Below are 16,393 nucleotides of genomic sequence, written 5' to 3'. Positions count from 1 at the left end.
AAAAGTCTTCCGGAAAGTCGCTCACTTGCGTTTTGGAACGGTACAGATTTTTATAAAAAGTCTCACACTCATATAAGATTTCTCTGTCTGACTGAACCAGCTTGCTTTCGTTAATTTTCAATTGAGTGATTGTTCCTTACTTGCAGTGTCGCTTCTCTAGGTTAAGAATGTATTTACTATTTTTCTCACCTTCGTTATACCATCGAGACTTAGATCTTATAATAGCTCCTTTTGTTTGGTATTCAATTAGGGTTTCATGTTCGCGTCTTTTCATGTCCACTTCCATCCACAAATCTTGGGAGTTATTTGCAAGGGTATTGGCAATTCGTCCCTCGAGGGTTTTTATTGATTTTTCAATGTCATCTTTCTTTTGCTTAATATTTTCCTTTTTTGATCTTCCATACTTAATTGATGCTTCCCTAATTTTCATTTTTATCATTTCCCATAATAGCCCAGGTGTAACAGTGTTATCTTGTGCATATTCGTGCTTAGTTTGAGTTATAGCTGCTTTAATTTGGTTTACATATTCTTCATCCTTTAGAAAAGAGGTGTTTAATTTCCAAAATCCTCGTCCTCTTTGGTTATTGTGCAGAGATAATTGCAAGGTGATCATTGAATGATCTGTTTTGTAACCTGGGACAATGTCTGCTTTGGTGTTACTAGCGATACAATGGCTTACGAGAAAAAAGTCAAGTCTACAATGTATTTCTGGGTTTCTTTGCCTCCATTTGAAGCGTCGTAATCCAGGGTTTTGGACTCTCCAGACATCTATCAAGTCAAACTCACCGGAAAAGCTATTTATAACTTCCAACGATCTTTTATGTACGTGTTCTTGCTAGTCCGCCTTTTTTATCCTTCTCAACGTCCAGCACTAAATTGTAATCCCCTCCTATTATAATCTCATCGCACTTGAGATCGTCTAAATGTTGAAAAACAGAAGTAAAGAAAGTGGGATTGTCATCATTTGGTGCGAATACGTTTATCAAAGTCATTTGTTTCCCGTTTGTAGTCATGTCACAAACTAGAAAGCGTCCCCTGGGATCAGAATATGTTCGCGAAATTTGAAAAGAGAAGTTATTGTTAAACAATATAATAACACCTGCCTTTTTACTAGTGCCACAACTGAAAAGGGCTTGGTACCCCCATTCGGCCCGCCAATCATGCATATTGTTTTCCGTATAGTGAGCTTCTTGGATGAAATAAATCGATAACTGCTTCTTTCGAGGCCAGTTAAAGAATTCCTGTCGCTTAGTCTTGTCTCCTAAACCCCTAGCGTTTATTGAACCGATTCTAAGTTTCATTCCTTTTGTTATTATTCAGACGAGAGAGCAATTTAACAGTTTTCACCCCAAGGGTAATGAGACGGTAAATTATTCCGATATGTGTCTCTGAAATGTAGAATACCCATTTAGTGCAAAGTAAAGCGTACAAACGACTGTAATAATAAAGAATAAAGTGCATCACAGATAAACTGAAAGGGAGCAAAGAACCTTGTGTATACCAACAGAAAGACATATACTAAAACTGATAAAAGGGTTAAAAGATAATTTGTTGCGAGAAAAGTTCGTAGCTCTCAGTTGCTTTGCAAATTGTAGAGACGCTCTCCACCAGCCGTGAAACATTCCAAAACAGTTATAAGTTATCTAGGTCTTCTTCAGAAAATATTCTTACGGGGGCGCCTTCAGGCGAGGTTTTAATGTACATCTTACCGTCCAACGTCCAAACACTAGTAAGAGTTCCTTCCTGCCTTCGCTTGTTGGCTTTTCCGACCATCCTTCTCCTGTAAGCTGTAAGGTTCTCATTAACAAAAATTCGGTGCTGTTGTCCAGTGGAAGCGTAACTTGGAAAAAGATCCGAGATTTTAACATGCTTTAATTTAGCGCGTTCCTTGTAAATTTTGGACTTTACCTTGTGACTGCAAAATTTAACTATAATAGCCGTGCCCCTCCTCAGCTTGTGAGAAATCTCGATGTCCTCGGGCTCTACAGTTATGTTCAAAGCTTCGGCCACTTTAATGACTGCCGTATCCGTATCCGAGTATGCATTTTGTGGTATTACGTGTATTTCTAGCGAGTTCTTTCGCTTGTATTGTTCCAAATCGTCGAAAGCAGATCACAATTGTTCAGTTTCTTCCTTCTGCTCTCTAAAGTCATCTTTCACCGCTTTCAGCTCTCTCCTCGTTTCCTCCAGAAAATCTTTTAAGGTCTTGTTTTCGTTCTTCGTCTTTAGCAAGAAGTCTTTCAGATCATTGAGTTCCTTCTCATTAAAATTTGCGGAGTCTTTTAATTCTTCAATTTCCTTCCTGAGTTTTAGATTTTCGGTGAGTACCGCCGCTATTTGGATCTGAATATCCAACAATAACTGCTTGATTTCGAGGAGGCTTGGCTGTTCTTGTTCGTTTATCTTGTGTATAGATTCTTCAATTCTTGGACCATTGTCGGCGGCCATATTGGCCGTCCTTTTCGAAGTACTTGTCTCTTCTTCTACCGAGTCACGAAACCCTCTCTTATTTTTCTTTGCGCGCATTATCGTTTGCAAAGGCGCATTTCTTACTCTAGAAGATTTATACTATAATTTGAAAAGAGTACATGTCGGAGAAGCGTCTACTGTGCAAAACTAAGTGGATGTCAATGAAACACGTCCGGCCACCATGATCTACCGCGCAACTTGATGAATGTCACAAGTCTAGTCTTGTTTTAGTTAGTTCCGCAATAGCGGAGTTGACATGTCGGTGTACTATTAAGGTAATAAACATAGAAAGAACCGCAGTTTCTGACTTTAATAGTAGTCGACCAAAGGCAGCAGTCACTGGTCCAGTGGAAGCATACTGTCTTGTTTACTTGACCGTCAGCGACACTTGGATGCCCTCCAGATAGCCAACCTGGTGCATGAGTATTACAGCGATGCGTTGGTGGACATAAAGTTGGCATTCTTGTACCTGCTGCACCTTGAAATCGAAACCACGCCTGGCCAATTTCCTTATCACAGTGCACGTGGTAGCTGTTATAATAAGTTACCTTTCTGTCAAACCTGCTCAAAGTGTTGTAATTCCGGCATTCTGAGAAAGAAACAGAAACTTATATATCCTGAAACGAAACGCCTTTGATTTAGTTTGTTCTTTGGGTATACAGGGCCTTTTTGGTAGAAGGATATAAAGTGTCAGTTTAACTTATCTATTTCCTTAAATCTTAAACAAATGAACAAAAACATAAATGTATAATTCCGAACCCGCTTGAAGGCAACAGTGAGTAGGTTTCTCTCCAAAAAATACCATTTTATCAAACTCATAGGATCTTTACGAAAGGCAAAAAGGGATAACAAGGCGCGTGCACACATGACTCTGTCTAAAAGCATCTTCACGAGCTTGGTTGAAACAGCGCGCTAAGGGCAATTAGTACTTAGAGCTTCGGAAACAAGGGAAAACCATTGTTTTGCCACTGTCTTGTTTGGGTAATGCAAGCTTATGGCAAATGATACCTGATGCAGAATGGATGCAATTCCTTTCACACGAACAACTGTAGGATCCAACAGTATTTGTACAAGTAGCCCCAAAACTGTGGCAGCTATGTAGCCCACTGGTACACTCATCAATATCTGTGGAGATGTCATCCAAAACTGTCGCGCTTATCCGTTACAGTAAGGGTAATTGTTATTATTATTATTATTATTATTATTATTATTATTATTATTATTATTATTATTATTATTATTATTATTATTATTATTATTATTATTATTATTATTATTATTGAAGTTTATGGCGCATTGTAGCCGATGGGAACGTTTTAATCAAATCAGATATTAAGTAAACAAAACGTTTACCCTAAGTTTTTTTTCATTTTAACATTATCTCATGTCCCTTCAATGCTTCTGGGTAGAAGCTTTGTTGCAAGTTTCAAGTTGTATGCCAGTTACTTATCCGAATTTCGTTTTCCATCGCCTGAATAGCCGCTAACTCTAAACGCGTCGGAGAATAAACAAGGTTTACAGTTACAGTGCGCAGAGTGCTGCTCACTATTTTAGTTTTTTTTTCCTTTCGAATTCAATTCAAAGTTAATCTGTGATAGTCTTACCTGCACAGACCCTCCCTAGGCATACATGTTTTTGGCCAGAATCCGTCGGAATTTTTTTTTTTGTACTAATAATTTCCGGATCCTGGGGGAAAATGTTATTTTTTTTAACTTGCCTGCCCACCTACGGGCTCGCCAAACTACAGCGAGACTCGTAAAAATATTCCGCGATACTACAAACTAAATCGTGCAATAAGAAATATTCCGTCTGAAAATTAGATTGTTCGTATTTTAGATATTCGAAGACAAAGGAACAACGAGCGGGGGCGCATCTTATGGAACAAGATAAATATCGAAATTAAACGAACCAGAAAAGAGAGAGAGAGAGAGAGAGAAAAAAAATTGAATAGAAATCTTACTGATGTCGTCGATGATGATGATGACGATGCGGAAGCGGGATAGGGGAGGAGGAGAAAGAACATACATGAGCATGAAGATAATGAGATGATAAAGATTGATAATGATAAGCTGAGAATGAAAAAAAGAAATTTGAAGGGGTGACTCTCGAACTGTTTACAATGAGAAAATGAAATGGGAAAGCTTTGTGGGGTTAGGGCAAAACCCTATGGCAAAATAAAAGAAATGTATTACAGTTTACCCATTTTACAGGTGTAATGTATAGATTAATATGCCTATAAGATATGTTACCAACAATGACAATCTTACCAGTACATGCTTTTCCATCGCCTGTATATCCAGCCTCACATGAGCACAAATAAGATCCTTGATTATTTTTGCATTTAGCTTTGACATGACAGGGCGAGGGAGATGCGTTGCATTCATTGATGTCTATCAAACAGATACAACAGCATCAAATATGTACAAAAGGAGATGTTTTTTCTTTCCCTCTCTTCTACATATAAGTAATACTATTTTCTTTTTCCAGTAGAGTCGAGGTACTTCTGCCTTTCATCTACAACCCGCACCTCAAATAGATACATGCGCTGCTCGTATAATTCTTGACGCCGACTGCTCGCAACCATCTGCTAGTTCATTTATCATGCACGAATGGTTACCAGGCTTTGACTTAATCAAACTGAGAAAGCTTTTTTTTATTATCTGGTATTCTCATTGCCCTGATGCTCCCCTTTGCTTCAAGTTAAGTGCACGTTCACGGTAACTTTGTGTCTTCTACTCGTTCAATTGGTCTGCATACCAAAGCTTGTGCATTCGATCTTAATGTATCCCAGAACTAATTCTGGTAAGCGCACATGTATTTGTTTATTGAATCGCAACTCTCTTTAATTCCCTTGACCCTAATCTTAAGCAATTGGCTTTTCAATCATTTTCTACTATTTCTTTTTAATCATGGCTAACTATTGTAGCTTTGAGCATAAACTGCGTTAGTTAAGTTTCTACCGATTAATCATGTTGAAGAATTACTATGCTATGACTGTAGTTTCCTTCTACGTTTTCTTTTCCTTTTTTTTCTTTTTTCTTTTTTTTTTTTTTTTTTTTTTTTTTGATTTTCCGAGAAATGAAAAGGCTCTTAGTAATTGCTGAAAAAGAGGGTATGTTGTCTTCTTACAGGACTTTCTCTAATAAGGCGTTAGCAACTGCTGTTGCTGCTTTGCGTTTCACAGCTTTAAACATCTGTGATGGCTTTTCATGTTTCGCGGCATGTTATCTCAGAGATTTTCCTTTCCTTTAAGAATTCGGCTTGTTCCCTGTTAGTATTTTAGTCTTCAACTCAAAAGCTGGGCCCTTTGGCCTCGTTTCCTCTGGCGAGTGTGTCAGCGAGATCAGATAAGCTGGTCGATCTCATGGAGCGGATCTCTGTTACTGTTACTCTTACTCTTGGAGGTGCAGGGATGGCGCAGTGGTGAGAGCACTTGCCTTCCACCAAGTGGTCCGGGTTCGATTCCTAGACTCGGCGTCATAAGTGGGTTGAACTTGTTGGTTCTCTACTCTACAACGAGAGGTTTTTCTCCGGGTATTCCGGCTTTCCCGTCTCCTCAAAAACCAACATTTGATTTGATTTGCGTTGCTTTTTTAATTTCAACTTACAGTGTCCCCAATCAGTGCTCCAGTAGCCTGCGTAGCTGGCGATTCTTTTTGGAGCGCGAGAGATTTCCAGCGACGCAAGAAGGATGGGGAGGGGGAAAGGAAGAACTTCAAGCGGCTTCGCCGCTCGAGTTCTCTTGCGTTCCGCAATAACAGAACCGGCAGCTACGCAAGCTAGTGCTCCAGCGCTAGAAGATTAGACAATTAAATTAAGCTCCTTTCCTTTCCTTTACTGATACGAGAGGATTAAGTTGTAGTGATATACGTTGGTCCTCATCAAAGACAGGACAGTCGAGGAACTCACACGGAAAATTCATTTGCGGGTGCTTGCGAAGTGCACTGTGACAAGATGATAATTAGTGTAAAACATCCTTGTAATTTTTGAACAATCAATGAGCTTTGGCTTTTTCAATGGGGTAACGAACAAATTCGTCACGACAGGGGCGCACTTTTAGCTTCCATTGTAATTCTCCACGAAGAAAAATTGCTGCGCCATACGCTCTGTCACAAAAACCATTAACCTGGAGTAGCCAAGCCAAGTCATCTACCTAGCTGCATTTTTTGAGAGAAGGTTAGAGTTCAATTCAGAGTCCAAAATTGTACGAACCTCGCCAACAAAGTTACTAATTCTGTCCATGACCTTAATTTTTCGTACATGGTATAAACCAGTCCGGGGCCTCAACTTGCATTTCTGGTGAACACATTATTTCCTTGGATATTTCTGATCGATGCAGTTGAGTAGTGTTGCATCTTGATTCAAAGTTTTGTATATTTTCCTAATCTTGTCGTAGAGACTGGTAGTGGTTTTCTTCTACGATTGCCACAGGTTGAGCCATGTATGTAGAATGCGCATTGTGTGTTTTGTTCGAATTATTCATTATTCTTTTCAAATTATTGTGGGTTATTCATTATTCATCATTGCTTCAACGCACAAAGGACTTTCCCTGTTAAACTCGAATACAGGTTCAATATTATAATACATTTGGTCATAATATAGTACTGTTATACTACGAAATCTACAGCCTGGGACACCTAAATAGTTCATATAACTAACGCAGTAGGTGACCCAAGTAGTGACAAAGTAGCTATTTTATATAAAAGGTATTACTCCAGCGTTTAAAGATAATATAATTACAAAACTTCAGGAATTAATAATACTATTATAACCTTCAATCGTAGAATTCTTGACACATGTATTTTGACAAAAACAAGAAAACGGCTTGATTTTCTTAACATCAATAGAGAAATCAGCCATCGCATTATTTTTGTTCTCTCAAAAAGGATTTAAATTAAAGTTAGGGAGAAAGCAATACATCATTTTAAAGCAAAGAAAATAAGCTTTTCAAAAACATATAACTTCTTTACAGAGAACTAAAACATTTTGTAAGAAGAAAATATAAAGGATAAAAATTTTAAAAAAACCAACACAAAAATCAGTTTTCCACACGAATTTGGTCATTTTAACGTTGATTACGAATTTTTGGATGTAAAATAAAAATCTTCCTTATTTTATCTGCTTTCTTGGACATAAATTTGACGGAAAATTGATCAGGCACGTGTAATATGACAATTGCTAACGGAAACGAGACAGATTACGAATAATTGGCCTCTGTTGGCCAAAAATCACCCAAATTACCACTTTTTCGACGGAAAATGTATTCCAAAGGATAAAACAATTCGCTGGACATGTAATCAAGGTAAATATGTAAGACTTGGAGCGAAAAGAAGCAAATGTTTTGAGTGAAAACACAACTCTATGCGATGAGAACTTATGCAAATTTACGGCTGCGAAAATACTCTAACCTTTTCAGTTATTTCGAGGCTTGAAATTCCAACCAATGAACTAGAATCCTTTTCTTTATCCTTTCCGATGCCTGTAGTGTTATTTTTTTGGCTGAACACTTTAATAAAACCGCTCCGCGATAGGCTCAAATTGCCTGAGGTAGAACGCCTGTCATGTAAGCGTAATGAAAGCTACAAAGCCGAGATTTTCAGAAAAACTGGGGCCATATCTTCCAGTAAACCCGCCAAATTTCACAGCGATCGATGGAAATGGCGGCCCTCTACGAATCCTACACCGTGCATACCACGGGAGCTACTGAAATTTAAATTGACCAATCAGAATTCAGCGAGCGACCTATTCACGTCAATAGGTTCGCAGTTAAAGGACCAGAAACCCATTTAAAAGATTTTGTGGCAACTTTTTTGCCAACAAACTTTGGCGCCAAAACTGGGTTACCGGCGAGTGGCGATTCGAACGTCAGCTGTTGTGCTTTGGCTGTTATTTGTGCCTTTCTAACTATTTTATGACGAATTCAGTCCGTTATTTTCGACTCAAGTGTAAGAAGAAGTCAAAACTGCATTGATAATGTATTTATTTGTGTTGACTTCGCGAAAAAAGACTTTGGTGGCGTCCTCTCGACAGGGTAGATCGACAACAACGTCATTTCGATTGACAGGATAGCACAGTTTTGACTGCCGCGCGCACTGCGGGCGCGGGTTCCGTAAGCAAGACAAGAACGAGTCATGAGTATGCGCTTTCCAGGTACGACTAGGAAAAAGAGTTTTAATGAATTTCTCGTGCTCTGATTGGTTTACAGTTTGACCTTATATTACAAAATATTTTCGCCCGAAAGCGAAATTTCTCTCTCAGTAAAGCAATAAAAAAAAAAAAAAAAGAAAAAAAGGGGGGGGGGGGGGTTGTTGTTTGTGGAAGGTTCGGATCAATTCTGACGTTTAGAAGAACGCGAAAAGGCAAGAAATGTTTTTTTGTGATGAGCCTGCGTCAGTCTGACAAGGTCTTACAGAACATCGCATTTTCATCACTTTTTTTCGATTTCGCTCGGATTTTCTCGTTTCGTAGGATATGTACCATCTCATATCCAAAACGAGCTTAGGGAAAACTCGTTAATTATCACAAGCTGATGCAGCATGATTAATGCGCTGCTAAGAACCCAAAAGGCTCACAGCATGACGTAAAATTAGGTCATCGAAAATTGCTGAATCATAACAGGATGCCTATCACTTTAGATGAACCACTATTTTTACGCAAGCGTGGGTTTAGGGAGAGAATTATTCTATTCAACCAGGCTTAGTCATTATGCATTACCCCACTCCTCTAACGTTATCAGTTGTAACCTTAAATAATAAAAGTAATATATCCAAGAGAAACCTGACCTGAACAGTTTCGTCCGTCTCCAACAAACCCTGCCTTACAAGAGCAATTATATGATCCATTGGTGTTTATGCACTCAGCGTCAGAGCTGCAGGTGTGATTTCCAATTGAACACTCCTCAATGTCTGAGAACAAAGTCAGTAAGTACACCATCAAAAGTTCTACACCGAACCTATACACTAATTTTTAATTAGTAATAAACCGTAGATTGCATTATTGCAGATATACTAATCAAAGATACAACTTGTCTTGTCAAAGTTAACTGCTATTACAATGCAACTTTCAATTTAACTCGTAGCCTCTTCCACAGCCAATCCATTGTAACAAGTACCTTGCACTAGTTATTGGTGAGTAATCTATACAAACATAGCCTAAATGATGTCGGGAAACCGCACAAAACAGTGAAAAGATCATAAAAATCAATATAACGTTTTCATATGACAAAGTAAGACGTTGTAAATAATAACGAAACGACTTGTCTCTGTTAACTCGTGCAGTGCCTGTGATTGCGTTCACAAGTTTCTGGGCAGAGTTTCCAACTGCCTCAAACTAACACTAAAAAAAACTATTCTGAAAACATTACAAGACACCAAATAAGGTTTCTCTTTACTAAATTCTCAAGGGAAATACGATGCTCCAAAACTAATGCCAATGACTATGTTCACAGACTTGAAGTCAAAGCTAGACCTGTATGTAAATAGGTTACGAAATTTTCCAAGTTAAGAGTTCACAATTACTGCCAAAACATTCCGTCTCCTTTTTTTGACCCTGTAGAGAGTACCGTCAACTTGTGTGATTATAACTCAAAACAGCCTTAGGGCGCGTTGCTGAACGCCCCGATCAAGTATTGACAGACACACGTCTCATCAGAGGAGTCCTCATCCGAAACTTCTTCATTTTGGTGACCCATGAAAACATTAGCCAACACCGGGGCAAGGGGAGAGCCCATTGCCAGCCCATCAATTTGATCAAAAAACGAACCCTTAAACAGGAAATGTGTTTGAGCAGTGGCAAAATTAAAAAGATTTCTGAGTTCAGTTTTAGTTAGCTGGAGATCACGGTTGCCCTTGGAGATATAGTCAACTGCCAGGTTGACACATTGCTCCAAGGGTATGTTTGTAAAACAAACTTTCGACATCAAAGGAAACCATGAACTTTTCCGATAAAGGCAATTCATTGATTTCACGAACAAAAGTAAAAGTGTTTAAAGCACTAGTTGACAGAACGTACAAGATCAACAACAGGTGGGTAGGCTTCCATGAGGATATCAAGAAATTGTTATTAATCTTACGTAAAAACCTTTTTCCCAGTCATATCGTTGAGAGAGTCATTAAGCAGTATATTACAAAAACTCAGACCCTTTCGAACACACCTGCTAGTCCTCCCTCTAATCCTACACATTTTTTCAAATTACCTTATGTTGGGCCCTTCTCTATTGTAGCACAAAACAGATTACGTAAATTACTTAAACGTTATTGTAACAATCTAGATGCCTTTTCTTCCTTTAAGATCCGTAACATGTTTAGTGTGAAGGACCCTGTGCCTGTTGAACTCTGTTCGAATGTTGTCTACAAGTTTACCTGTGCAAGCTGTAATTCTTGCTATGTCGGCGAAACTAGCCGACACCTCTCGACACGCATTCGCGAACACTTAAACAGGGACAGGACCTCACATATCTTTAAACACCTTCAACAATCCGAGGCATGCCGTAACTCCTGCTCTGCGGAATGTTTTGAAGTTATAGACCGTGCGACCACAAAATTCCAGGTCAAGATAAAAGAAGCGTTACATATTTCCTGGGAGAAACCTTCTTTAAATAAGCAATTATATCATGTTAATGTAACTCTCTCGTTCTAATCAACATGTTCCATTGTACACTCTTTTTTGTTACCTTCGGCTATTTTGTTAGATTCCCAATTTATTTCACGTTGTTATTTATCTTTGTTTAGCACATTATAAATTCAAATGTAACTTCAAATTAATTCTACTTTCAACTGAAGATGGTCGTTGCACGACCGAAACATGTCTTGCAAATTTAATTTCAAATGTGTCGTCACTTTTATAAAAATTGTTGTTAGTCTGCTTCTTTCCAAATAATACCTATGCTGACAATTGCGGATTAACCACCAGCTATATAATTAATAAGTTGCTAATCAATGGATTTTACTGAAAAAAGAGATATTAATTCAAAATTTCGCTGGCCAGGGAAAATCCTAGTGCAGTTAGGATCCTCAAGTTTCGTCAGTAAAATCCTTTGGTTAGCAACTAAAGTTTACCATTTTTAAATTTTTCTACATTCAAGGTTTTCTCAAGTCATTTTAACGCAGATTCCCATAAAAACACTGTTATTTCGGACACGTTTGCCTACCCGTCAAGATGGCTTCCAAACTGTAATGAGGCATATTTTATGTGCCAGTCACATTGTATTTTCTAGATCAACCACTCTTTTTACAGCTTAGGATGCAAACGTAGGTTTAAAGTATTATTCTAGGTCTTCCAGCAAGGCTTAGTTTTGCATTACTCCACTCTACTGACGTCATCGTGCTTTGCAATGTAGGTAGCGTTTAGTAGTAACCTTGAATAATTAAAGTAACATATGCAAGAGAATCTGACCTGAGCAGTTTCGTCCGTCTCCAAAATACCCTGCCTTACAAGAGCAATGATATGAACCATTGGTGTTGATGCACTCAGCATCAGAAGTGCAGGTGTGATTTCCAACCAAACACTCATCAATCTCTGAGAACAAGGTCAGTAAATACAACATCAATAGTTCTGCACCAACCTATACACTACGTTTTCAATTAACAAAGTACCGTAGATGGCATTATCGAAGACAAACTAATCCGCGATAGAATTCTTGGTTTTCTTCCTGGTACAATTGTATCCATCACCGAAGTATCCTGGTTTACACAAGGAACTATGCGATCCTTTGATGTTGTTACACACTGCATCTTTAAAGCAATTGTGCATTTGTGAGACACACTCGTCAATGTCTTCGAAAAGGGTAAATAAATGCCCTTATTATATAAAACAGCGGAGAGCGTCGAGGGCGCGCACCGATTGGCTACTCAGACTCCGAATACGATCCCCCGAGGAACTCGGGTCGCGCGGGATTTGCGCCCGAAAATAACGCAATCGTTGCAGGAATAAACGAGTTAAAGTTATCTTTTTGTGCCATATTATCTCACCTTTTAGTGTGTACTAAAACAAATATTAAACTAATTGGAGGATGCAACTGGCGGATATTTACCGAGCCGAGAAGCCTTACGGTTAATAGATTTACGCATCAGTTAATTAGTCCTTTTATGTACCATTTTGATAACTTCTAAGTCATCGGTCAAAAGCACTAGCTATCGTCGCCAACGCAGTACAAATGGGATGGATATTTGGCTTTTTGGCGTGTTTCAATAAATTTGAAACATTTTGCTTAGACGAAGGGCTAACGCTCGAAACGTCAGCTTTTAGAATCTCTGTACGGTGGCCAATTTACATTATCAACTCCGTTGATAAAACCAAATTTTTGTATTTTGCTTAGATGTTTGTTATCCGGTTCTGATCTACCAGGTGATGGAAAAATTTACCAATTATGTATGATTAATATGTACGCCGGTAAGAGGCCTCAAGGCTCTTATCATGGCGTAAAATTTACATAATCGACGATGGGAGAAAGTTTTGCTAAGACATAGTAGGATTTTATCTGCCTCTCCCATTTTATTTTCTAGATGAACCACTATTTTTGAGCTCAGAATGCAGACGTGAGCTTGGAGTATTATTCTGTCTTCCAGCAAGGCTTAGTTACGCATTACGCCAACCCTCTGACGTCTTCGCTCTGCAATGAAGGTATTTGTTTGTAAAAGATGAAAGTAATATATGCAAGAGAAACCTGACCTGAGCAGTTTCGTCCGTCTCCAACAAACCCTGCTTTGCAAGAGCAATTATATGAACCATTGGTGTTGATGCAGTTAGCGTCAGAGCTGCAGGTGTGATTTCCAGTCAAACACTCCTCAATATCTGAGAGCGAAGTTAGTAAGTACACCATCATAAGTTCTACGCCAACCTATACACTGAGTTTTTAATTAGCAATAAAACGTAGATTGCATTATCGAAGATATACTGATTCATGATATAACTTTCCATTTTCTCACGGGTACAATTGTTTCCATCATCAAAGTGTCCTGGTTTACACGAGCAAGTATACGATCCTTTAGTGTTGTTACACAATGCATTTCTACAGCAATTGTGCATTGGTGTGACACACTCGTCAATATCTGCGATTAGAATTAATAAATTACTTTCGTTCAATTACATGGGAGATTATTCAAAATTATCTGCCCTGATTGGTTGGCCTTGAGGTTATTTTAACGCGATAATCTCCTAAGCGATTTTCTTAAATTCCCGCGAGCCATTTTGTCGAGATGACAGACGAAGAAATTAATTGTTTTAAAGAAAATGAATATTCTTCAAATTATTTAGCTATATTATCTCGTTGTTTTAGTGTATACTACATTAAATATTCACCGAGGAGATGGCTAGTGGTGAATATTTACCGAGCCGCAAGGTGGCGAGGTAAACGAGTACACATCAATTTATTGGTCCTTTTATACACCCTTTTCCTATCAATGTCATCGGTCGAAAGCACTAGCTGTAAACGCCAACGCAGTACAATTGGGATGAATATTTGGTTTTTGTGTCTGTTTCAATAAATTGGAACTATTTTGCTTTCAACGGAATTTCGATTTTGATCTACAAGCTGATGCAAAAAGAAAACAAACACGTATAATGAGCTTGCTGGTAAGAGCTTTCAAAGCTCTCAGCATTACGTAAAAATTTACGTCATCGACGATGAGTGAAAACAGGATAGGCCTGGAATGGGAATCTTTGTCAAAGTAACTTGAGAAAAGCTAGAATGCAGAACATTTGGGAATGGTAAACTTTAGTTGCTAACCAAAGCTTTTACTGAAAAAAAATTGAGGATTTGAAAAAAAATACAGACTAATATATTAATTTCAAATTTCGCCTGGAAAATTCTAGTGCAGGTCGGATACTGAAGTTTCGTCGGTAAAATCCTTTGGTTAGGTTTGGTTAGTTTACCCTTCTCAATTGTTTCTACATTCAAGGTTTTCTCAAGTCATTTTAACGCAGATTTCCATAGAAACACTGTTATACTGGACACCTTTGCCTACCCCTCAAGATGGCTTCCAAAACCGTTATGAGTCCTACTTTATGTGCGTATCACATTTTATTTTCTAGATGAACCAATCGTTTTACAGCTTAGGATGCAAACTTAGCTTTAAAGTATCATTCTACGTCTTCCAGGAGGGCTTAATTATTACTCCACTTTACTGACGTCAGCGTGCTTTGCAATGGAAATAGCGTTTAGTCGTAACCTTAAATAATTAAAGTAACATATGCAAGAGAAATCTGACCTGAGCAGTTTCGTCCGTCTCCAACATACCCTGCCTTACAAGAGCAATTATATGAACCATTGGTGTTGATGCACTCAGCGTCAGAGCCGCAGGTGTGATTTCCAACCTAACACTCATCAATATCTGAAAACAAAGTCCGTAAAGTATACCATCAATAGTTCTGCACCAACCTATACACTATGTTTTCAATTAGCACAGTACCGTAGATTGCATTATCGAAGACAAACTAATCCTTGATAAAATGTTTCGTTTTCTCGCCGGTACAATTGGATCCATCACCAAAGTATCCTGGTTTACATGAGCAAGTATACGATCCTTTGGTGTTGTTACACACTGCATCTTTACAGCAATTGTGCATTCGTGAGACGCATTCGTCGATATCTACGATTAGAGTAGATAAATGTGCATATGTCAGAGAAATAAAAAGCCATGATTTGAGGACAAGATTACAAATATATCAAAGCCGGAGTTTTTTAACCATGTCATCCTATAGTTACCATCACGTACCATACTTATTTAGTTGGAAACAGAGGTAGTAGCAGTGAAAGCAACAGTTACACAATATGAGGATAAAAAAGACGAATCAAGGGATACCTTGTTGACAATAGGCAAACTTCCATCCTGGAGGACAAACACAGCGATATCCTTTGTCTGTATACCCAGATTGACAAACACCTCCGTTGTCACAGGAACCTACCTTATCACAGGCACTCTTTAAACAAAGACAAAAACAACGCTGGCTTACAAATGATTTTTTTCTTATATATGGCGGGCTTACTGTTATCTAAAACCCATTACCCGCATCCTCCATCTTCTATATTAGCCGTCAACCCTGTCTTGTAACTTTTTATTTTTAGAAGCACATCCCAGGGGATTTTTACGGATGTGTTCACAATAGCCAATCATAAGAGGATTTAAAGGTATAAAACGTATGGAGTCTCAAGGTAGTGGGTTCCAGCTGTTACGTTATCGGTCATTGTAGGTGATGAAATCGTAATCTCTAAAAATATAGGATCAAGCTGGCAAGGTGTCCTTCTATCGTCACAAACGGATACTTTGTTTTTGGGGTAGTAACCTTGTTAATTTGCCCACCACCATGCTAGTATTCAGATCTGTTTACTTACGCGGTAAAGGTCACTCGATGTATGTTAACATTGTTCGCGTTGGTACTCTGTGTGCATGTGCATGATTTTTCAGTGTTTGTGAATTTACGTTCTGTACGTTCTAGCGTCTTTCACTCTAGTTCTTACAAAATCCACTGTAATATGAACAGGAACATGAACACGAACGAGTACATAATTACGTACATTAACGCAAACTAGAGCACAGAAACCGAGGACAAACACAAACGGAACAATGCTAACGCAAACACAAACAACGTAGAATTGAGCCCAGCTGGTTTCCATATAATCGCCCGGATCGCCCCGATCGGACGAAACAGTGTATAGGCGACCGGAAAATTCGTGCCATTTGCTGTGTCCAGATTTCACTCCATCGTTTTGATCGCTTGGATAGAGCGGAGTTCTATCCGGGTGATCAGTATCCCCGCAGTCGCCTCTTTCCGCTATTGTTTTCATAAATTCGCCTGTACACTGTTTCGTGCGATCGGGGCGATCGATCCTAGGGCTGGCGATTGTATGGAAACCATGTTTTTGAGAATTGAAACGCGAAGAGGAATACGTTAGCATTCAGTTGTGAGTGGAAGGACGAGAACTAGT

The 16,393-nt window shown here is 38.7% G+C and overlaps 1 protein-coding gene across 1 annotated transcript; it reads right to left on the bottom strand.

Moving 5' to 3' along the window:
- Positions 1–2,696: 2,696 nt before the first annotated feature.
- Positions 2,697–13,380, bottom strand: LOC138004168 (uromodulin-like). Its single transcript, XM_068850596.1, has 6 exons — positions 13,138–13,380; positions 11,863–11,985; positions 9,252–9,374; positions 4,737–4,859; positions 3,478–3,594; positions 2,697–3,058 (listed from the first exon to the last, which is right to left on the bottom strand). The coding sequence occupies exons 1-6, from the start codon at positions 13,289–13,291 to the stop codon at positions 2,697–2,699; spliced, it is 1,002 nt and encodes a 333-aa protein (XP_068706697.1). The 5' UTR covers positions 13,292–13,380.
- Positions 13,381–16,393: the final 3,013 nt, after the last annotated feature.

The sequence above is a fragment of the Montipora foliosa genome, chromosome 5 (assembly GCF_036669935.1).
Source record: "Montipora foliosa isolate CH-2021 chromosome 5, ASM3666993v2, whole genome shotgun sequence".
In the NCBI taxonomy this organism is placed as follows: domain Eukaryota; kingdom Metazoa; phylum Cnidaria; class Anthozoa; order Scleractinia; family Acroporidae; genus Montipora; species Montipora foliosa.
Note: the sequence above shows the minus strand (reverse complement) of the source record. Positions and strands in the feature narration are given on the sequence as shown.